The sequence below is a fragment of the Scardinius erythrophthalmus genome (genome assembly GCF_964197995.2).
Source record: "Scardinius erythrophthalmus genome assembly, chromosome: 13".
NCBI classification, from domain to species: Eukaryota; Metazoa; Chordata; class Actinopteri; order Cypriniformes; family Leuciscidae; genus Scardinius; species Scardinius erythrophthalmus.
The window spans coordinates 1,325,286-1,349,943 of NC_138233.1; the positions used below are offsets into that span (position 1 = coordinate 1,325,286).

The 24,658-nt window shown below is 40.1% G+C and overlaps 1 protein-coding gene across 1 annotated transcript; it reads left to right on the forward strand.

The window, feature by feature from the left end:
• Positions 1–21,685: 21,685 nt before the first annotated feature.
• LOC308700685 (natterin-3-like) lies at positions 21,686–24,115 on the forward strand. Its single transcript, XM_081382416.1, has 3 exons — positions 21,686–21,842; positions 22,777–22,887; positions 23,041–24,115. The coding sequence occupies exons 2-3, from the start codon at positions 22,794–22,796 to the stop codon at positions 24,054–24,056; spliced, it is 1,110 nt and encodes a 369-aa protein (XP_081238542.1). The 5' UTR covers positions 21,686–21,842; positions 22,777–22,793; the 3' UTR covers positions 24,057–24,115.
• Positions 24,116–24,658: the final 543 nt, after the last annotated feature.

The window sequence follows — 24,658 nt, forward strand, 5'->3', positions numbered from 1 at the left end:
GGTGTAACCAATCAGATAGCGCCGTGGGCGGGACATTGAGCAAGTCTGCAGAGTGGTGATTACAGAGAGGCTGCGGCAGCTATATCAGAGCCAGCCAAAGTAGCGCATTTTAAAATAAAATCGACTTTAATCAAACCACGGATCTGTGATACGTTTTGTGATCCGTCTCGCCACTAGTGTAGTAGCACTGATCACTTTGAGGGGGGTTAAATTTATCCCCACCGGGGATAAAAATAATTAAGCAGAGGCATGGATACATTGACCTGAAAGGGGGAAATCCCACGCATATCCTCATATCCTCAAACATTGGAGTGTCCGTGCTCAACTAAGGCAGAGGCGACATCTATGCCGGTGAACCGAACAATGGTGTAATGATTCAGTTCGACTCCCAAGACGAGACGATGCTCACCCGACTGGCCAATAGGAACGTGGCCCCGCCCATGACACAATTTTCACAGCTAAAGCAAAATCCTGACACGAGAGCAAAAAATTGCATCGAGAGCAAAGAAAAGCGTTTTGAGAGAAACTTTTTTTTTTTTGAGAAAATATTTTCACACTGATAGCAAAAAATATAGTATTTTGAGAGATATTTTTTTTTCTCAGAAATAATTTTTAAAATATGATTTTTTTTATTTTTTATGTTCTATGAGAAAATACTTTCTCTCAAAACTTTTTTAGTCTCAAATATGATTATTTTTTGCTATTGGTATGAAAACTTTTTCTCTCAAATATTATTTTTTCTCTCATGAAATGCTTTTTTGCTATCAGTGTGATAACTTTTTTTCTCAAACTTTTTTTTTTCTCTCAGATCATTTATTTACTCGCATGTAATAAAGACACAAATCTATCTCCATAGAGTTGGTGTATTATGTGGGGAACTGGTGTGTGTGTAAGAGGGGAAGAGAACATGTAATGCAAGTAAAGAGACATGTGAGTTACCTGAATCTGATCTCTTGATTTACGTGACTAAACAACAATCACTTTTTACAGTGTAGGCTAAATATGTTATATGTATAATAAATATTACTGGTGTTGAGTTTACTTAAGTAAATCAGTGAAATGAGCCTTTGTGTTTATGATAGGGAAGGCAAAAATCATATCATTGAGGGATATGGAAAAGTCTCGAATAATGAGTCTCTAAATAACCTTTATGTTCCACAGAAGAAAGAAAATCATGTATGTTTGGAATGCTGTGAATGAGATTAGTATGATAACAGAAATGTATTTTCTGGGGGAACTATCCTTTTAAGTAAAATACAAATCAAAATGCACTTAAAATATCAAGAAGTGCAGAATGGCACATTTCAGATTATATTACTGGATTATATTTAGTGAGTAATGTGTTCATGTTTGAAGTTGTTGCTAGGTCTAATGGTGGGGCTCATTTTAATTAGACAGTGCGTAAATTTAGCCTCTCTGTCGCCATCTCTGTTTGAAACCTGCAATTGCAGTTATTAGCGGAATCATCATCTTTACGAGGGTTGTGCATCGGCTCCTTTAACGCGAGCGCGGATGAATCTCCTGTTTGAGGAGTAGTGCGGCTGTCAGTCACTGCAGATGTGGGATATTCACTCCGGTCAGTTCGGTGGGTGAACGAATACACAACATCCAGCTGATGTCCAACACACCTATAGTCTTCCTCAGACTACTACAAACGAAGTATGTAAAACGTTGCCTCCCTCGGGAGTGCCAGCGTTAGTCGAGTCAGATCCAGAGCTGACGGCCATGCTTTCCCGGGCAGCTGAGAGCATTGGTTGGAGTGGCCCGCCCTCCCCGGAGCGCTGGACGATTGGTCCCTGCTGCACTACCAGCGCTCGCCCCCAGTCCCTCTCTTCCCGGACCTGCATCAGGACACCGCCGGGCCCCGGTGACTTATGGCGAACTTTTTTCGCCTTAAAATCCAGTCAGCGTCCGACATGGCTTTATGGGATTAAAAAAGCACACATGACATATTCAAATATACAATTACATTATGCGTTCTTACCTGTTGTCCGAAAATACCGTTAAAGTTACTGAAAAATATGTTTCACAGTCCTCTGTTAAAATGATGCTGTCTCCTCCGTGACAGTGATGCTCGACGTCTACTGAACGTTTTTGACCTCTGATACGCCCCTGAGGATTATGTCTTTACTTCGTACACCTTCGGCTCAGTTCGGCAACTTGATTGACACTTGGCTAGCTTCCTGACTTCACCTAGTGGTGATAAGCGTAAACGTGCCGTCGACATTTCCTTGTACTCTGATTGGTCAAATGTTGAAAATGATAAGAAAATGTCAAGAATGGTGCTCTCTGATTGGCTGCAAATGTTATAGCGTATCGACGTGATTGGCTGTGGCGTTCAACATTGTTCAAACTCAGCCCCATATTGTCGGATTATCCTTCGGCAGCGTCTATTACTTATTGGACCAAAAACCTGTACACCAAATCTCTTAGAATACAATTTGCATGTGGAAGGATGTACTGTAACTTCATCATCTACAGTTAAACACCAGGGCCGTATTCTTAAAGCTTCTAGAATCCTCTCAGAAAACTCATAATTTAGCTTAAAAACGTCTATGTAGGAGTCTTAGCTTAAGAGCGATTCAGGACCGATCTGAGAGCAACTCTGAGCAAGGAAAAGACAAAAACGTTCATCTTAGTGAGGAGGCGGGGCTGACCCCGTTGCTATGTATGACACAATCCGTTTGAAGACTGTGATTGGGTGGATGTCCAAGAAAGAAAAAAAATTCTAAGTCTATTCTAAGCCTTCACTTTTTTTTAAAATTACATGCATAATTTTTCCTATTTTACCGTTCACACAAACACACACACACATCACACACATACACATACACAGACACACATACACAGACACACACACACACACACACACACACACACACACACACAGACACAGACACACACACACACACACATACACAGACACACACACACACACACTCTCTCTCTCTCTCTCTCTCTCTCTCTCTCACACACACACACACACACACACACACACACACACACACACATTCTTGCATTTTTCCAGTTGCCAAATATCTTAATGTAGTGATTACTTATTTCTTGCGCTATGGCATTCCTGCGCTGTGTCAGAGATATTACTGTGTCTCTAAGGTCTCAAACATGATCTCTGCACGATCTAATCTATCGCTCTTTATTAACTCACTGTCATCAATCGTCTGCAACACATTTCTCTCCCTCTTCGTCTTTCTGTCATGTTCTCCTCTGCTAAAGAAACTCTTACGCCTCTTAAAAGTCCTCGTCCGGACTCCTAACAATTTTGTCCTTACAGTTTTTTACAATCGCTATGACAGTTTTTTCAATACATTTAACAAGTTTCCTAAACTCTTAACGCACCAACACACCTAAAACACACAATTGGCAAAACGGTTAATTTCATGCTCAAAATCACACATTGTAAACTAAACTCCAAAACTAATTTTCAAAATACAATAATACACTAACACAATACACTATGTCTACCAAAACACTGCAAACATGTTTCAAAATCAAATAATTATTCAAAACACTAACACATGTTCTCTTCCAACAGGAACATTTAGTCAATCATAACACAATGACAAAAAAAACACTAACATCAGATGGAATTACAGAAACTGCATTATTTTGTGTCAGGTCTGCCCTTATACAATAGACAGTATTTTGTATTGATCATAGATTGTGTTTTGCACTGCAGGTTTTTTTTTTTTTTGGTTTTTTTTAAGTCTCTCTACATTTTTGTTTTGTTTGTAATGTAAATGCATGCATTTTGTTGTTGTTGTTTTTTTTTGCAGCAGCAGCAGCAGAAATTCAATGCAACAAAATAAATGACCCTTCTTAGAGTAGCTTTATAGAATGTATGGTTTATGAAAAAAGAAGACAGAGACAGAATTGCTGCAGTAACGGCTATATTTGCAACAGGACATTTCTACAATATAACAAAAATATGCAATATAGCTGCCATTTACAGTATTACTGTATGTGAAAATACAAAATATACAAACAGAAAAGGCCATCTTCTAATCTGCCCGGTCTTCTGCATTTGTCCACGTTCTCATCCACATCACACCTGATATCTTCCCTGGCAAGGCATCTTGGGAAGAATCTTTTGGCTTGCCTTATCCTGGCAGTGTTCAGCTGTGATGTCTTGGTATACAGCATCTTTTGCATACAAGAGGGACATTTGGTCCTGTGGACTATGGTCAAAAACTTTCCATCTCCAGGCTGAGAAAACTCCTCAATGGGGTTGAGGAAAGGGAAGTAAGGGGCAAGGAAAATGGTCATCATCCTCTGATGGGCGTCAAACCTGGCTGTGACTAGACGGGAATGGTGGAATGCCACGTTGTCCCATATTTGCATAATTCAATCAGCTGTTTCTCAGTAAGAATATAATAAAATACAGGGGATATATTTGTGTTTCAATTCTCAATATAAGCAGCTGTTTACCTTGACTTTAGCCTGTAAGGTTAGGTTTAGAACATGGTGTTATCTGTTCTGACATACAGTGTTAAAGCATTGGTAAATTTGGCAATAAAAATCCATTGTTTTGGTCTTGTTTGAGCTTGTGTGTAAAAGAAGTTCAAGCATTTTAAATTTGTGTTAATTGTATGCATTTTGTGTTAAAGCAACAAGAAATGTGTTAATAGTATAGCTTACACAGACAGATGTAGTGCTAACTGTGTTAAGAGTTTTGGAAAATTGTTAAATGTATTGAAAAATCTGTCATAGCAATCGTAAAAAACTGTAAGATCTCTTTTAAGGGTTAAGATGCTTTCTGAATTACTTTTTTCTTTACTAAGATTTTTTATTTAATTTTAAGAGTAAACGCACACGTCTAAGAATTTTCTTCGAATTTTGTCACTAGGAGCTACACTTTGCATTAAGATTTATTTATGAATACGGGCCCAGATGTTTTACTAGGCTATTGTTACTTTTACATTTAGATACCTATGTATATCAGACGGCCATGTGACAAAAGATACTGTATGGGGGGTTCAGGGTTTTCCTCTTGAAATCATTGTTATATGTTGCTTAACATAAGTAGGTGTATCTACCAAAACTACTATTTACTAAAAGCAAGCAAACAATGTATAATCAAAATGCCTTCATCATGAGCAGAAAAAGTTCATTGTAATTTAAAAGTTTAAGTTGTCTTTCCTTAACATCTACAAATCATTTTCCCAATTATAACAATATTTGGTCAGAGTAATATAAATCCTATATACTAATATATATATTGTTTTATGGTGCGTAATTCTAAACACCTTTAACCTTATTTTAATTATTCTCAGGTTAGGTAAAGTAAGTCAAACCTGTCCTAAATAATAAGCATTTGAATTTCCATACTTACAATATTTAGATCACAGAAGACTTCTCCGTGATCAGTTCAGCTCAGTCTTTTGTACAACATAGACTTATGGCAGGCGAGCTTCTTAATTTCAATTATATATATTTTTATTAAATACAGGTTAACTAGTTTACATCAAAGGTACTAATATATAAAATAAAAATAAAAGTAAATCAAAACCAAATAATTTACAAGCTTTAACTGCAGGAGGCGCGATGGCAAGGCATCTCACACCGGAGCCGTCCTCGGTGAATCAGCGTCTGATGGACGTGTCATTCCAGTCCTTTAACTGTTTCACATGTTCAGAAGTCTCTCTCCTCCTGGAAACTCCCTCTGCATACATTCAGTCTTGTCCAGCCAATCGGTCGAGCCCAAAGTCTTTAACTGTCATTATTTCTGGAAAGCCCCTCAGGTCTTCCGCACATAAAGCTCTTCGCCTCTTCGTCCTCCTCCTTCTGGACCTTATAAAGCTCTTCGCCTCTTCGTCCTCCTCCTTCTGGACCTTTTCTTCATCGCTGGATCTTCTGGATCTCGTCCACAACACATAGACGGTAGTGACTGCATTTCTCTCCTTTCTTTTGCAAAGCTCTTTCTAATACATGTTCAATTCCTCTCTACTCTGCTGTAATAAATAATGCTTACAACATTCAGTGTGGTATATTTTTCTATATAAACCATTTTCTCAATAAATGACTTTACATCACCAACTGCAGTGTCTCTTCTTTATAAACCACTTTCTTAATAAATGTTTTTACAAACAACAGTTGTGGTGTCTTTTCTTAATAAACCATATTCGTAATAAAGAACTTTAAAATAACAGTTTCAGTGTCTTTCTTAATGACCATTTCTTAATAAACGTGTTTATAAAAACAAGTCTCAGTGTCTTTTCTAATGAACCAGATTCAAGGGTTTCTTATAAAAACTCTTTACAGTGTTTTTCTTAACAATAAGGTTTCTTATACAAAGTTACAATTATACTTAATACCCTATTATAAGCCTATACATATGAGGCATTAATCAGAACAGAATAAATTACACGTTTACTTACAGTTTTTTACGATTGCTATGACAGATTTTCCAAAACTCTTAACACAGTTAGCACTACATCCGTCTGTGTAAGCTATAATATTAACACATTTCTTGTTGCTTTAACACAAAATGCATACAATTAACACAAATTTAAAATGCTTGAACTTCTTTTACACACAAGCTCAAACAAGACCAAAACAATGAATTTTTACTGCCAGATTTACCAATGCTTTAACACTGTATGTCAGAATAGATAACACCATGTTCTACACCTAACCTTACAGTAAAGTCAAGGTGAACAGCTGATTATACTGTGAACTGAAACACAAATATATCCCCTGTATTTTATTCTATTGTTACTGAGAAACAGCTGATTGAATTATACAAATAGATAATTAGAAGATGACTCTTTTTTTTCTTTTTTATTCTTCTGGTGCTTTTTCTGTTCGTATATTTAGTATTTTCTCATAATACTGTAAATGGCAGCTGCACATTTTTGTTATCTTGCAGTAATGTCCTTTTGCAAATAAAGTCTTTATTGCAGCAATCCTGTCTCTGTCTTCATTTTTTCATTACAAAAACGAAGACAGAATTGCTGCAATAAAGACTTTATTTGCAAAAGGTTAACCGTACATTCTGAGACGGGTCTTTGTTTATTGAATTTCTGCAGCAAAAGACCTAAACCCCACAAACAAAAATGTAGAGAGACTTCAAAAGAAACTGCAGTGCAAAACACAATCTATGATCAGTACACTATACTGTGTGTTGTATAAGGGCAGACCTGACATAAAATACAGTTTTTTTTCGATTGCTAAACGACAGTGAGCACAACTGGAGTCACATGTGCAAAACTCTAACTACAATCTGCACAGCAGCAGTTCATGTGGACCAAACTCTAGTTCGTCTTTCATTGCTTGAACACAGTTTTCAAAACTCTACACACTTAACCCATGACTTTAACCACAACCTGCACAACACTGTGGATTTACAGCACTTTGTTCAAATGCGAACACACTGCTGTCAAAACTGTGAACCACACATTCAGAACAGAATAGATTTCAGCCTTGTGCCTTTCAAACACAATCTCAGCTGAAACGCTCCCATACACAAAATAAATATATTTGAAATATATTTTTGGAATATATGCAAATATTCGAAATTGGCCTAATACAGTAAATATATTTTAGTTAAATATATGTAAATATATGTAAATATATTTCACACTTACAGTAACATCATATATTTTTGTTATATTTCATAATATATTTCAAAATGATAAATATAAGTGACCAACAATGCAAATATATTTCAATGTATTTGGAATATATGCCACATATATTTTTTACACTTTACTGTAAAATATATTTCAAATTATTTTTTTTCTGTATGGGTGGAGGTGGAAAGTGTTTGGTCACCACCCACATGACCAAAGGTCTCTTTTGGAAGCCATGCGTGCCGGATGTGAGGACACGAGTCCAGAGGACTGCCAGGGATGGACAAGGCACTCCAGAAGGAACGTGTGTGTGACATCCGACTACTTTCCAAGAAGGGGCGCAACTGATTTACAAATATCGCGATAAATATGTACAGGAATTGAGGCAGTAGCCAATGACAGCACTTGGAGTAAAAGCTGCAGGATTGTGTACGAGTATACAAATATGTACGAGTATCATACGAATTTGACAACTTGTTAAATCCTGTGAATTATTAAGACTTTCAGTCTATGTTTGTACTGATTGGGCTATGGGTTTTGTGAGAAAAGTTTTAAGAAACAACAAATGTTTGATTTAGGGTTAAAACCAACACATACATACCATTGTGAATATTTGCCTTTGCAGCTGTCCGTCTCCTCCGTTTACTTCTCCTCCAACAATAATGGGCTGACCGAGTCCGAAAGGCCCTTTTGGTCTTTTCAGCTGAAAAAAGAGAAAAGAAAATAGCATTATGTATAATATATAGGATTATTTAAAGGAAAAAGTACTGATATACCTTACAAATATTGGATGTTACATTATAAAGCCTTACAAGCATGGCAAGTGTTGTGGTTAATATGCATTTACAACAAATATCACTTTAAAACTATCAATCAATACTGAGGTAAAAGCATGGTAAGTTTTGTGATAACTGACCTTTACTAAACCAATCACAGTAAAACTATGGTTACTGTGGTAAAAGCATGGTAAGTGTCGTGGTTACTGTGCATTTACAATAAGTACCACATTAAAACTACAAATAGTGTGGTAAAAGCATGGCAAGTTTTGTGATTACTGTCTTTTTACTACACTTATCACAGTAAAACTAATGTTACTGTGGTAAAAGCATGGTAAGTGTTGTTTTTACTGTGCTTCTACTACAAATACAACTTTGGAACTAATTGTAGTAATTTTAATCTGATATGAATATCTAGGCCTATAGCACGTCACGTGACAGGCAGTGTTAATCACCCTGTTTTGACTTAGAAAGCAATGAAACACAAAGTCTCCGTGGAGATGGCAGATATAATGGCAGATTAATATCGACAAACAGAAAAGACATTATATCACACATTATTAGGACAGCGTATTTAGGTATTTACTACATCTGACACACGTGAACTGATGCCAAATATCGCGATGTGTTCGGAACGAGACTTCTTCAGCGCGATATATCCAGCTTCTTAAAGCAGTGTCCTACCTGACAAGAAAACGCTAAAACTGCAATTACTTGCAAGCGTCTTAGAGCGTTGTTAAACTCACCTTTTAATGTCGTTTTGCCTGCAGTTGAGGGTTGATTTGGTCAAACTCACCTCTGAATGCCGTTTACCTGCAGTTGAGTGTTGTTAAATTCACCGCTGCATTGTTAAACTCACCGCTGAATGATCACGTGCGTTGTTAAACTCACCGCTGAATGATCACGTGCGTTGTTAAACTCACCGCTGAATGCGCTAAACCTTTGCGGGGACTTTGATATAAGATTGCGAGGGGTTTTAAACATCAAAAACCAGTTGGAGGGCCAGATAAAAAATATCTGGGTGCCGCCATTTGACTCGCCCTGGCATAGATAATATTTTGTAGCCCAATGAGAAAAAAGGGAGTAAATAATTTAAACAAAATGAACAGCATTAGCTGCTACGTGCAAGGGCGCAGATAGGATTTTTTAACTGGGGGGGGGGACACCAAGCTGTCAGCAAATGATTTAAACTCAATTCGTTATTTTGTGTAATTTGGGCTTTAACTAGTGTTCAAGTAGTTACTTTGCGTAATTTGGGCTAATGATTTGCATTACAGTTTTTTCCAATTGCTAAACGACAGTGTGCACAACTGGAGCTACATGTGCAAAACTCTAACTACAGTCTGCACTACGAACAGTCACCTGAGCTAAACACTTCACATCACCTGCAAAACTCACTCCAAGCAACACAACTCTTAACACACGGCTCAAAACAGGCTCAGTGCAGCTAAACACTATGCACAACCCTCACTGAGATAACACACACTGTCACTCAGAACACACTGAGAGGAAAAACACTAGCATCAAACACCAATACAGAAAATACAAACTTTTCATCTTTACAGTTTGAACAAGTTCAGTGACTTCATACAAAGTAATATTTTCTTCAAAGAAAAGAGTGACATTCTTTCACATGATTTATTTAAATTTTTAGAACATAACAATTCTTTAAGGTAAATGAAAATTAGCAGTTTGCTTCAATAGTCTGTAGTAATTTACGGAATTACAGTAATGAGAAAAAAAGGTAGAAACTAAAAGTACATACTGTAATTCGAACAAATAATTGAGGGGCTAATCCTGAAATTGCAATCAGCAGTGTTTGAAAGGCACAAGGCTGAAATCTATTCTGTTTTGAATGTGTGGTTCACAGTTTTGACAGCAGTGTGTTCGCATTTGAACAAAGTGCTGTAAATCCACAGTGTTGTGCAGGTTGTGGTTAAAGTCATGGGTTAAGTGTGTAGAGTTTTGAAAACTGTGTTCAAGCAATGAAAAACGAACTAGAGTTTGGTCCACATGAACTGCTGCTGTGCAGATTGTAGTTAGAGTTTTGCACATGTGACTCCAGTTGTGCTCACTGTCGTTTAGCAATCGAAAAAAACTGTAAAAAGCCATTGGGGGATTCTTATTTGAAATCATGAAATCATGGATAAACAACAATGAACAAAGGTAAACAAAGCCAAAGGCCTACCTGATCACCACTAGCAATGCATGATCAGACTGTTATTTGACTATATGCCAATCACCCACCAAAACTTCATGTCTTCAGCAAAGTATGTTTTATTTAAACATTTGCTTATGTCAGCATACAAAGTCTATCATTATGAACAAAAAAGCAAAGAACCTATGTGCAAAAAATAATAATAAAATAACTCACAAACTCTCTCTCTCACACACTCTCACACACACTCATACTCTCTCTCACTCACACACACACACTCTCTCTCCCTCTCACTCACACACACACTCTCTCTCTCACTCTCACACTCACACACACACACACACACACACACACACACACACACTCTCACTCTCTATCTCTCACACACACACTCAAGCTAGGGTTAAATGAGTGAGAACTTTTTTTCAAGAAAATATTTTGCTTTACAGACAACTACAACAAGGGAGGAGACAACGTAGGAGAGATGCACAAAGGAAACAACGGGAAATAGAGAAACTGAAAGACGAGATCATCGGTTGGAAACGAAGATATGAAAAGGTGAAGAAACGTAACATTGCAAACGTTGCAGCGTGCAAATCTTGACAGCCCAGAAGTTAAAACACAAACAGTTCTTCAAGGTCAGCGAGTCAACACCCATGTCAGAAAAACCCTGAAATATCACTTTGCTGTTTTGGGAGCACGGAAACACAAATACAAAAGTTTTAGAGACACAAAGTCAAAACAAAGTCTTGCACAGCTGGTATCAGAGAAGGTGGTCAAAAAATATAAATGCAAGACATATTGCAAGAAGCTCATCGGTTGTGATTCTCGAATCATCAGAAAAACAAAGCAAGTTCAAGAAACTGGCATACGGAAGGAGACTGTAAAATCTGTCAGACAATTTTTTCTCAGGGATGACGTCAGCAGACTGACTACAGGGAGGAAGAACACACTTACTCTCAAGAAGATTAAGAGACAGAGGAGGCTACTGTCTGATTCCTTGCTCAACCTCCACAAGAAATATGTATCTGAGCACCAACAAATTTCTTATGCTTTCTTATGCCGTCAGAGACCATTTTGGGTGGTTCCACCAAATGAGAGAGACAGAGAGACATGTCAATGTAAGACACATGAAAACTTGCAGTTCATGGCTGACAAATTATACAAGCTTGGCATTTCAGACTCCAGAAACTTAGAGGAAATGTCCGACAGCACTGTCTGCAGCAGCTCCAAGACATGTGCGTATGGTGATTGTTTGGACTGCAAATTGTCAACCTATCCCTTAAACAGGTCTTCAAGTAGGGTGGTGACTCTGAGCCAATGGTGCCAGGAGAAGGTGAACATCTCACTGCAAAGTGGAGAGACAAGAGTGAGTACAATCACTGTCAAAAAAGATACCCCAATACAGGAGGACGAGCTTGTGGCACAATTCCAGGACCGACTCTTTCACGAGTTCACACTTACATATAATTTGAAGGGGTAAAGTTTAATGCGTATTTGGCGTGCTGTCCGGAGGGAGGGCTCCGAGCTCGGAGTTCGGCCCGAACCCAGAGTACTCCCCCCGTATGTAAGTGCTTAGGACTAGAAGTGTGGAGAAGGGGTGGTGGAGGGATGCTGCAAAAACTGTCAATGGAATGAGGTGAGACTGCTGAGTATATATACACCTCTTACCATTGATTGCTGAGTGCTCTCCACCTGTGTTAATTATCTGAACGTGCTCCTCCCGAACCTTGTTAATAAAACATCATTTCACGAGTTCACACTTACATATAATTTGAAGGGGTAAAGTTTAATGCGTATTTGGCGTGCTGTCCGGAGGGAGGGCTCCGAGCTCGGAGTTCGGCCCGAACCCAGAGTACTCCCCCCAAAGGCTAAAGAGCAGAGGACAGCCGCCGGACTAAAGACCCCCCAAATGAGTGCCGAGTTTGGCGGGCTGCCATCTCAAGAAGGGGCCTGGATGCTTGACCGGGGAGGCCCGTAATGGTGGCTCACTGCCTGGACTGACGGCCCCTGTTGGTCTGCGAATGGGGAGCGGTTGTAGTTTACAGTGACCGATCGGGAGGATTTGCACTTTTCCGCTAAGCCCAAATGCTCGCTAACTAGACAGAGAGGAAACAGAAAGGAGGAAAAATTAGAGCTTGCCCAAGAGATTCTCTCACACTGCATCGCTGGATGAAAGAGAAAACGTAAGTGCTCTACCGGGAAGGTTCTCACTCCGTCCGCTGTGAGACCAGTGCTCGCTTGACAGAAAGAGGAAACAGGAAAATTAGTGCTTGCCCAGGAGATTTTCTTACACTGCATCCGCTGTGAGACCAAATGCTCGCTGGATGAAAGAGAAAACGTAAGTGCTCTACTGGGAAAGTTCTCACTCAATCCGCTGTGAGACCAGTGCTCGCTGGACGGAAAGAGGAGACGGAAAATGAGTGCTTGCCCAGGAGATTTTCTCACACTGCATCGCTTGATGAAAGAGAAAACGTAAGTGCTCTACTGGGAAAGTTCTCACTCCGTCCGCTGTGAGACCAATGCTCGCTGGACGGAAAGAGGAGACCGGAAAATGAGTGCTTGCCCGGGAGATTTTCTCACACTGCATCGCTGGATGAAAGAGAAAACGTAAGTGCTCTACTGGGAAAGTTCTCACTCCGTCCGCTGTGAGACCAGTGCTCGCTGGACAGAAAGAGGAAACAGGAAAATGAGTGCTTGCCCAGGAGATTTTCTCACACTGCATCGCTTGATGAAAGAGAAAACGTTAGTGCTCTACTGGGAAAGTTCTCACTCCGTCCACTGTGAGACCAATGCTCGCTGGACGGAAAGAGGAAACAGGAAAATGAGTGCTTGCCCAGGAGATTTTCTCACACTGCATCGCTGGATGAAAGAGAAAACGTTAGTGCTCTACTGGGAAAGTTCTCACTCCGTCCGCTGTGAGACCAGTGCTCGCTGGACGGAAAGAGGAGACGGAAAATGAGTGCTTGCCCAGGAGATTTTCTCACACTGCATCGCTTGATGAAAGAGAAAACGTAAGTGCTCTACTGGGAAAGTTCTCACTCCGTCCGCTGTGAGACCAATGCTCGCTGGACGGAAAGAGGAGACCGGAAAATGAGTGCTTGCCCGGGAGATTTTCTCACACTGCATCGCTGGATGAAAGAGAAAACGTAAGTGCTCTACTGGGAAAGTTCTCACTCCGTCCGCTGTGAGACCAGTGCTCGCTGGACAGAAAGAGGAAACAGGAAAATGAGTGCTTGCCCAGGAGATTTTCTCACACTGCATCGCTTGATGAAAGAGAAAACGTTAGTGCTCTACTGGGAAAGTTCTCACTCCGTCCACTGTGAGACCAATGCTCGCTGGACGGAAAGAGGAGACCGGAAAATGAGTGCTTGCCCAGGAGATTTTCTCACACTGCATCGCTGGATGAAAGAGAAAACGTTAGTGCTCTACTGGGAAAGTTCTCACTCCGTCCGCTGTGAGACCAGTGCTCGCTGGACGGAAAGAGGAAACAGGAAAAGGAAACAGGAAAATGAGTGCTTGCCCAGGAGATTTTCTCACACTGCATCGCTGGATGAAAGAGAAAACGTTAGTGCTCTACTGGGAAAGTTCTCACTCCGTCCGCTGTGAGACCAGTGCTCGCTGGACGGAAAGAGGAAACAGGAAAAGGAAACAGGAAAATGAGTGCTTGCCCAGGAGATTCTCACACTGCATCGCTGGATGAAAGAGAAAACATAAGTGCTCTACTGGGAAAGAGCTCACTCCGTCCACTGGGAGACCAATGCTCGCTGGACGGAAAGAGGAAACAGGAAAATGAGTGCTTTCCCAGGAGATTCTCACACTGCATCGCTGGATGAAAGAGAAAACATAAGTGCTCTACTGGGAAAGTTCTCACTCCGTCCACTGTGAGACCAATGCTCGCTGGACGGAAAGAGGAAACAGGAAAAGGAAACAGGAAAATGAGTGCTTGCCCAGGAGATTCTCACACTGCATCGCTGGATGAAAGAGAAAACATAAGTGCTCTACTGGGAAAGTTCTCACTCCGTCCACTGTGAGACCAGTGCTCGCTGGACGGAAAGAGGAAACAGGAAAAGGAAACAGGAAAATGAGTGCTTGCCCAGGAGATTCTCACACTGCATCGCTGGATGAAAGAGAAAACATAAGTGCTCTACTGGGAAAGAGCTCACTCCGTCCACTGTGAGACCAATGCTCGCTGGACGGAAAGAGGAAACAGGAAAAGGAAACAGGAAAATGAGTGCTTGCCCAGGAGATTCTCACACTGCATCGCTGGATGAAAGAGAAAACATAAGTGCTCTACTGGGAAAGTTCTCACTCCGTCCACTGTGAGACCAGTGCTCGCTGGACGGAAAGAGGAAACAGGAAAAGGAAACAGGAAAATGAGTGCTTGCCCAGGAGATTCTCACACTGCATCGCTGGATGAAAGAGAAAACATAAGTGCTCTACTGGGAAAGAGCTCACTCCGTCCACTGAGAGACCAATGCTCGCTGGACGGAAAGAGGAAACAGGAAAATGAGTGCTTTCCCAGGAGATTCTCACACTGCATTGCTGGATGAAAGAGAAAACATAAGTGCTCTACTGGGAAAGTTCTCACTCCGTCCACTGTGAGACCAATGCTCGCTGGACGGAAAGAGGAGACCGGAAAAGGAAACAGGAAAATGAGTGCTTGCCCAGGAGATTCTCACACTGCATCGCTGGATGAAAGAGAAAACATAAGTGCTCTACTGGGAAAGAGCTCACTCCGTCCACTGGGAGACCAATGCTCGCTGGACGGAAAGAGGAAACAGGAAAATGAGTGCTTGCCCAGGAGATTATCACACTGCATCGCTGGATGAAAGAGAAAACATAAGTGCTCTACTGGGAAAGAGCTCACTCCGTCCACTGGGAGACCAATGCTCGCTGGACGGAAAGAGGAGACCGGAAAAGGAAACAGGAAAATGAGTGCTTGCCCAGGAGATTCTCACACTGCATCGCTGGATGAAAGAGAAAACGTAAGTGCTCTACTGGGAAAGAGCTCACTCCGTCCACTGAGAGACCAATGCTCGCTGGACAGAAAGAGGAGACAGGAAAGAAGAGAAAGAGGGGATAGAGTGCTCTTTAATAGAGAAGTACTATAGAAGAGACATCACTGCTGCAGCAGTAGAAAAAATTAGCTGGAGAAACAGAGCTCCTGTGGGAGCAGAGGAGACATCACTGCTGTGACAGTGGAGAAGATTAGCCAGAGTAAAAGAGCTCCAGTGGGAGCATAGGAGACATTACTGTTGCAATATTAGAGAAAACTTTGCCAGAGAAATTGAGCTCCTCCAGGACCGGAGGAGACATCACTGCTGCAGCAGTGGATAAACTTACCTGGAGAAACTGAGCTCCTGCGGTGTGTGGCTGAACAAAGGTAGGAGGAGAGTGGGGCTTAGCGAGCCGATGCTTGTCTTCTTGTGCTTTAGATCAAAGACGCGAGGAAAAGGAGGCGAAATGAAATCCTTGCAGGATTATGCACATTGAAGTTTAAGTGACCAAGCAAAGATAACAGTTTGCGTTTAGAAAAATTTTGATTGTCTGAAGTTTATTTAGTTAAGTACAAAAGAGACGGTTTATGGTAAAAGACGAAGCTTGCATAAATGTATGCATCTTGTATTTATTTAACTGTGTTTCAATTAAGGATTACTAAACACTTGTCATGAAACACATGCTTGTATAGCTTTTTTTTTTATTTTTATTTTTTTTATAATAATATATTTACGAGATTTGCAGATAAATTGCAGGACAGTGTTAACGATAGGTTCTTAATGATTCTGTGATCAATCTGCACGTAACGTGTGACCTACTGATTATGTATGACAGTAAATCATTTGTACAGAAACAATTTAAAACGTGCATTCCCCCGATCAAAAATTTGTATACAGATGGCATGACTGGCTCGTGACTCAAACTACTGAAGCAAGCCAAGCTCAACCAAAACAGACACGAGAAAGGCCGAGCTGAGCACTCACTGAGTTGACCCGGCAAACGTTGAGTATGGACTGGCCGGTACTGAATCCGCGGCGCGGGCCTGCTGTGCGGCCTGACGAAAGAGGAAGACCCTTCCCCTCGCGTGAAGAGGGCGGCATTGCCTTACTAACCATTTCTCAATGGCGGGAATTATTGCATGGACCGGTGCAGAGAAATACGCGGAAGGAGATCGCGGATGTTTCGCCCGCGGTTATGATCCCGTTTGTCAAGCTTGACGCCCGCGATATTGGTCAGAGGATTGCGGCAGAGGTTCTCCAAAGACGAGAGGTTATTCATCGGACGGGAATCGCTCGATTCGGACCTGTTAGGACGATACTGTCAGACTACATGCTGCAAAAACTGTCAATGGAATGAGGTGAGACTGCTGAGTATATATACACCTCTTACCATTGATTGCTGAGTGCTCTCCACCTGTGTTAATTATCTGAACGTGCTCCTCCCGAACCTTGTTAATAAAACATCATTTAAATTCAGGAGACACATTTTTAATATTCGCTGGCAGTACAGCCAGTACAGGAATCTCAGAGAGAGCCTTACTGCCAAAGACTGCCTTATCCACATTGATTTCAGCGAGAACTATTCTTGTAAATACTCCAATGAAATCCAGTCAGTCCACTTTGGGGGGTCACATCAGCAGGCGACCCTCCACACTGGAGTGCTTTATCTGGCAAACCAGGCCCCCTTGCCCTTCTGCACCATCTCCTCCAGTAGAAGGCATGACCCACCAGCTATATGGGCTCATTTGGATCCTATTCTTAATTTCCTGAAAAAGGACCACACTGATGTCCAAAACCTTCATTTTTTTAGTGATGGCCCTGCCACCCAATACAAAAACCGCTTAAACTTTTACATTATATCCACGGAGCCACACCAGAGGGGTTTCTCGACTGTGACATGGAACTTCTTTGAGGCAAGTCACGGGAAGGGTTCACCAGATGGAGTGGGGGCTGCACTGAAGAGAACAGCTGACGCATTAGTTCGTCAAGGTAAAGATATTCCTGATGCACAGAGCTTTTTCCAGCTGCTGAATGACACAAGCAAGGTGAAACTCTACTATGTGAGTGAGAAAGAAGTTGAGAAGAAGGATGAAGGTTTAAAGCAAGTGCCCCTATTCACCATTAAAGGCACCATGAAAATGCATGAGGTCCTTAGCGTTTCTCCTGGCATTCTCAAATACAGGGACATAAGCTGTTTCTGTGGGGCTGCTGAGGGGGTGTTTGAGTGTCCATGCCACAGCCTAGAGGAGGTCACTCTTGTAGCTATGGATGCAATCAACCAAACAGGCAAAGATTTTAGACCCAATGTCATAGAACAGCATCACACTGGGCAGTGGTGTGTCGTGGGATATGATGATGATCCCTACCCTGGCATCATCCTGCAGGTGGAGGAAAACAATGTGCAAGTCAAATGCATGCACCGCAACGGAGTGAACAAGTTTTTCTGGCCAAGCCCCAGAGATGATGTTAACTGGTACGGTGATGACCAGATCATATGCCTGATTCCAGAGCCCATGGCACTAAATAAGCGTTCAGTTCAGATTGATCAGCGGTTCTGGGAGTTCGTTATGGGGCAGCTGGACAAGTAAAAAAAAAGCAAAAAGGCACCATGAAATGGAAAATGGGGACAGTTCAAAGTTTTCCCCTCTTAGTCATTGTCTAAACTGCATTTGTCCAATTGTGACTATTTTTTATGTCATGGTATTGTACTTACTAGGTAATGTACTTTGTTGTACATTTTAGTTGTTTTCTAATGAAGTTAAAATGTTAATTTAGAATGTTGTCTATGATATTTTTCTAACTCTGATTTCACTTCTTATGAAATGAGTCATTTGTATATGTTATGTATGTCACTGGTGATTTGTTATGTCACTGGTGTTACAGTGTTTTTTTCTTTCACATTAAATAAAATCTGTCATATGTGGCATAATGATCATTTTAAATTCATTGAATTCTGCTGCATTTAAGAGTAAAGCTTTAAAGGATTGTATCATTGCTTGTTTAAAACCTTTTTTGCAAATATTTTCATTGTTATAGCAAATACATGGTTGTGCAATTGAACTAACATCATTCAGTCACACTTTTAACAAACCTGATTAAAATAAATAAAACATAATCACCGTATTAGTTAGATTATAATTAATTTTCTGTACCTTTGACTGCATGTGCTGAAAAAATAAAAATAAATATTTCATAAACACCTTTAATATCGCTAAAGTAAGGTAACACAAGTGACAAAAAAATGGTGTATGCGGTCTTTAAATACATGCACACAAAAAATAAAAAATCATTAAGCTGTAATTTATGTGTTCTCATAAAGTCAAAGGGTAATCTAATAATGTGGTCTAAGTTTAAATGTTAGAAAAAGAAATCAATTTTAAGAGATCTTGCCATACCAAATGTGGACGTTTCTGTAGAATGACCCATAAAGTATTCGTGCACCAGCAAATCAGTGTCAACATAACGTAGGCACAGCGCCTCCTGCTCAACACCAGAGATATCCCTTGTCCCATCCATAATTATCGAATACTGCAACACTGGAAGGGACCGGATCTCATCTGCAATTGTCCTGATAATTGATGAACTCATCAAATTTATACACTCATTTTGACAATCCCAAGATGTGTGCACCTCCCTCTTTGCAGATAACCACCTAGTGAATGATTGATCATTTACATTTTACATTTATTCATTTAGCTGACGCTTTTATCCAAAGCGACTTACAATTGCTATATATACATGTCAGAGGTCGCACGCCTCTGGAGCAACTAGGGGTTAAGTGTTTTGCTCAGGGACACATTGGTGTCTCACAGTGGATTCGAACCCGGGTCTCTCACACCAAAGGCAAGTGTCTTATCCATTGCGCCACACCACCCCCTTAGGTTACCTTGATGATGTTCATTTTTAACAGGCTAGCTCTGTTTTCTGCCTGCTGTGTACTGACTCCACTGCTCAACTGTGCAGTAACTGGCCTGTTTTCATAGGCAGCAGTTGTAACAGCAATGTTGTGACCCTCTGATTTCTCATGCATGGAAAATTTTTCAAGTGCTTTTTTCCAGTTTTTAAATCCAGTACTGACAAAAGCTGGGTCTATACTCTTGGCTTGTGCTGGTTTTCCTGTCTTGAAGTACTTAGAGCAATGAAAACACAGAACACCATCTGTACCCATACTAACATGCAGCCAAGGATACTTCTCATACCATGATTTTTGGAATGTCAGTGTCCGGTCTTTCATCACTTGTTTTTGCAAAACTTTAGGGTCAGATTGATTTGGCTTTGTATATGTCATTATCATGTCAACATCCTCTCCCTCTATGTTGCCTCCTGTCCCTCCTTGTTGTTCTGTCCCTGCTTCTTCTGTCTGTAATTCTACTCTCTCTCCTTCCTCATGCTGTCTTTTTCCACTGTGGCTGCCCTCCTGCAGATCCTCACTTGTCTGACTAGGACCTGCCTTACTGTCATTAGAAATTGCCTGCAGGCCAGGAGGACAACATTTAAAATCTTATAATTTCAGTTAACCCTCTATACCTCTATAGAATTTCACAACAATGTGAAATACAACACATATTCCTGAGAATGAATGGCTTAAACTACTTCAAATGTCCAAGAATAACTCAAAATTTTAAATTTAAGTGTTAATTACAAGTTTGTTGCAATTTATAGATTAGAAATATCTTTCAAATGATGTATGACATATTAAGAAATGTTTTTCATAGCCCATAATTTAAGAATCTATATCCTCCGTTGCTCTGTACAATAACACCTAAATGCATAATTATGATCTCCACATTTTACTGTGTTTGCTAAGTGCAAAAGCCTTCTTGCCATTATGGATACTTACATTGTTTGGTTTTTGAAAAAACGAGGTGATTGTTTTTTGTCTCTTCATTTTCCTTTATGTAGCATTTATAGTCGATTTCAGTTCAGAAAATCACTGACTCAGCTCAGTCATAGATTGTATATGATCACTATGGTTACCGGTTACCCGTTACCGCTCCTACAGGCACGATTGAGGCAGCTACCAGCTCCTCATAGGACCCCGGCGTCACTCAGGGGTCGTAGCACACACACAGAGAGAGAGAGAGAGTGTAAACATCGGTGACATCGTGTGTTTATTGACAACAGAACAGCGTGTAGTGAGAACGTGGACCGTACAAAGTAATGGTGACCGGTGTAGATTATTATTGTGTGTCAGCCCGCGTCTGCCCCGACCCGCGGCTAATGTACATAGCGAAAACACTGGTTAATCCTCTGTTTTACCGATTTTTGTCGCCTTTCGTAGTGATAGTGAGGGCGGGGGACGGATCGGGTCACTAAAAATCTGGGGGGGTCATGTCCCCCCCGTCCCCAGTGCCATCTGCGCACCTGTGAGGGCAGCAACATCGTTCAGGTGTTCGGAGCTGGCGCATCTGTGGGCGCAATATCTGGAGCAGTGCTTCTAGTGGCCCTCTAGTGGCTACTGCAGTAGCATCGTACACTACAGTCAGAGTCTCTTCCACATTGCTAGAGACATTTATCTCCAGCAGTACCTTTAAAAAAGCTATTGAATTTATTAAAGAACAAAAATACAAAAAGTACAGAATTACAAAAAGTAATGTTTTGTCCGTTACAATACTGTATGGGGCATCGCCAAATAAATCTGACCAGAAGTTTTTTCTACTTATTAGAAAATAAGGACTTTTTAGGCCTAGGTCGATAAATGGCATATATCTGCAAAATGCTGCAGTAAATTTGTTTCAGATGAGGTGTGTATGCTGTATGGGACATCCCTTATAAGAGCTGGCCATTTATTTTTTTCTACTTATTAGAAATGAGGTCTTTATGGGCCTCTCAATTAGAATAATGTGACCTTTTTTTTTTCAAAAAGCTGCAGTAAAATGGTTTAATATGAGGTTTGTAGACTTTATGGGACATCCCTTATAAAAACAGATCATTCATTTTTTGTGGAGTGTTTTTAGTTTACCGCAGTTTACCGCAGTGAGTTACTGATTTTACAGGAAACTCACTCAGACGGATGTGTTTCCCGTTCAACAACATAACGTTTGGCTCAAGATACAGATTTTTTGAGTCCACGTCATACAAACCATATTTGGCTCACGATACTTTCGGTAAACACACCCCTGAATAGTTGTGGTTCCCGTATTAGATCTAGCTCTATAAAACATCCCAACAAAGTTTTGCACAGCACAGACATCCTCCAACTCTCAGAGATATCCAGAGGACATCGAGACACAAACTTGTGCTTGTGAGTTGTTAAGAAGTGGTTGCTGTTCTCAGGCTGCTGGCGTCTGACTGATTACTTCTCTGATACATTAGACACGTAAGTACATTGTTCATAGATTTATTCACCATTAATAACATTCAATGTATAACATGAATGAAAGAAAAGCAACAAAACCTCAGTTTGCGATTGTTTATTTCATGATCTCAGTGAGAGTACTGAAGTCTGCCCTGATATATCTGCTCTGCCGACACTCTCAGGGTTTATTAGATGAACTTTTAGGACTTCATCTGGATTTCCTTAAACGTCAAACATCACAGTATATTCTGTATTTCCACCGTTGCTGATTTGAATATTTTTTTGACTACTTGTTTATTCTCCTGTCTACTTGATCTCTTTATCTTGCTTCAAGTTCTTATCTGTATTTCTAACTAATTAACTTTTCCTAATTAGATAATTAACCCCTTAAGCCCTGAAAGCATTTTTTTTCTTTCTGAGTGACACATAAAAGTAAAGACTCATAACTCCAAAACTATAGCAAGAGTCAAAAAATTAGTATTGTTTGATAGAACACGTTTCAAACTGCTGATAAAAGACTATAATATATATTAACCTGCGGAAACCGTAGGTTATTTAACCCAACAGTCGGGTTATTTCTAGAAATTACCCAACGATTTTAAAAATGACCCAATAATTTTGGAAAATAACCCAACATATTGACCCAATATGTGTAACCCAACGGTTGGGTTAAACAAATAACCCAATGTTTTGTCCTGACCTTTACCTAAATCCTGAATTTTATGTCATAGTTTAGGGTGAGAAACCACAAACCACTTGCCACACTAAAGTGCTCTCTTCCTTCTTTTGGTATATTGCATGTTCAGATATTCATAGAACAAAATATGGGGGCCGTGAAACTCAAAAATGCTGGCTGTGGCTGGTAAATTAAAAAAAAAAAAGAAAGAGAAAGAATTAATATCAATGTAATGTCCACCAGTCTCCTCTTCTTGTGATGTTTGGTGATATTCCCCAGACACTGAGCTGAAGCTGATGATGGGTTTCAGCGTGCTCTTCATCTTTGCTCTGCTACAGATCTGCACACTGTATGATGGGGGGAACTCAGAGGATCTTTCTAACATCTCTGGTGTGTTCACCTTCAGTTCTTGTGTTATACATTCTGCAGAACTCCTAAACTAAACTATAATACATGTGTGAAGATATACTTATTTAAAAATATTGTAAATAACATAAGTCATGAGTCTTTGGTTAGTGTATTTCTGTTGGATTTGTCTTGCAGACTCTTCTAACCATCCTCATCACCGTCATCCTCGTGGACTTTTCAACCGTGGATCAGCTGAGAAAGAGGAGGAACCTCGCGTTTTCAACCATTACTTGGAGTTGGTTGTATCAAAAGATCCACCTGAAGATGCAGTTCAAGTTACTCATAACAACGATGATTATTACATTCTTCAAATTAGGATATATGATAATGTTACGGTAAAAGCACTTAAAAGTTCAGAAATGAACCAAAGTACTAATGAGGAGGAACGTACATTTCTAGTGAATAAAGACAACTTTGAAATTTTAGAGTGGAAAAAATGGGCAGATGTAAAGAATGGCCAGATTCCATTTCATCCAATAATCATTTTTGAAGGTCACTACATTACTAAAGATAACAATGGTATCAGTTTGATGACCAGAGGCAGTTTAATAAAAAGTTCTAAAGTTCTCACTGTAAACTATGACATAAAAGGTCAGGATTTTCAAATTGATAATTGTGAAGACAAAAAAAAGGTAAAGGCAGACAAGATAGAAGTGATAAAACGGTTCACAGCTGAAAACAAGAACTGCAAGCCAGCCAAACATGTGGTGAAGTTTGATCAAGGCAGCGACATATCAAGAGCTTTCCTAAAGAGCCGTACGCATACGGTTGGAGGAGCGGTGGAGGCATCGGCCTCTGTTAAGTTTGGTTCAGTAGAAATAGGTGGAAAAGTTTCTGGGAAATATGACTATGGTCACTTGAATTCTGAAACAACATCCAATCTTGATAAGGCCCTGCACTCAGTGACAATGGAGATAGAGATTCCACCCAACCATTCTTGCACTATTGAGATTAAAAGAAAAACCTCTACGGTTGAAGCCCAGTGCTCTGGTCTGCTCTTCCGACAGTACAAGAACGGTGGAGATCGCACAACCTCGGTTACTGGCGTCTATAATCAAGAGGAAGTAGCAGAACTCCTGACATCTATGAATCCCTGCACACCCGTGACAGATGGGACGAAATGTTGTCGTACACAATATGTAAAAAAATAAATGTAAAAAAACAGCTTGCTTTCAAATTAAGAATTTATTAAATTGAATTTTGACATGCTAACAGTGTTTTGTTTTGTTTTTGTTGTTTTTAAAGAAAAAAAGAAGAAAAAAAGAATGAGGGGGAGGGTTGAGATTGACGTCCTGGGTTTATAAAGACCAGGGGCCTCATGAACAAAGACTTGCGTTGAATTCATACTAAAACATTGCATACGGACAAAGCTGTAAATGTGCGTATGCACAAAAAACCCAGATGTATGAATCTCTGCGTACGAAGGATCCCACGCATATTCTCTTTGTACATCCCAATTAACGTAAAATTGGTATCTAAATATGGTAATGAGTCCACTTTGGCAAAAGAAAGCAGTAAGAAAATGGCTAAAGCAAGCGGCAAGAAATGAAACTTTACAGAAGTGAATTGGAGGAGCTACTATCAGAAGTAGAAATGAGAAAAAATATTTTATTTGGAACTTTGTCCTCCAGAATTAATAACAAAAGGAAAAAATATGAGTGGGAGAGTTTGGCTGATGCCGTTAATGCGGTATTATTATTATTATTATTATATTTTATGTTATATTATTATATATTAAATATATTATTAGACA

Bases quoted from the DNA above. Each gene is read 5' to 3' on its own strand.
- LOC308700685 (XM_081382416.1), top strand. From the start codon at position 22,794: ATGATGGGTTTCAGCGTGCTCTTCATCTTTGCTCTGCTACAGATCTGC. The intron at 22,888-23,040 runs GTGTGTTCACCT...TTTGTCTTGCAG, and splicing joins GGATCTTTCTAACATCTCTG to ACTCTTCTAACCATCCTCAT.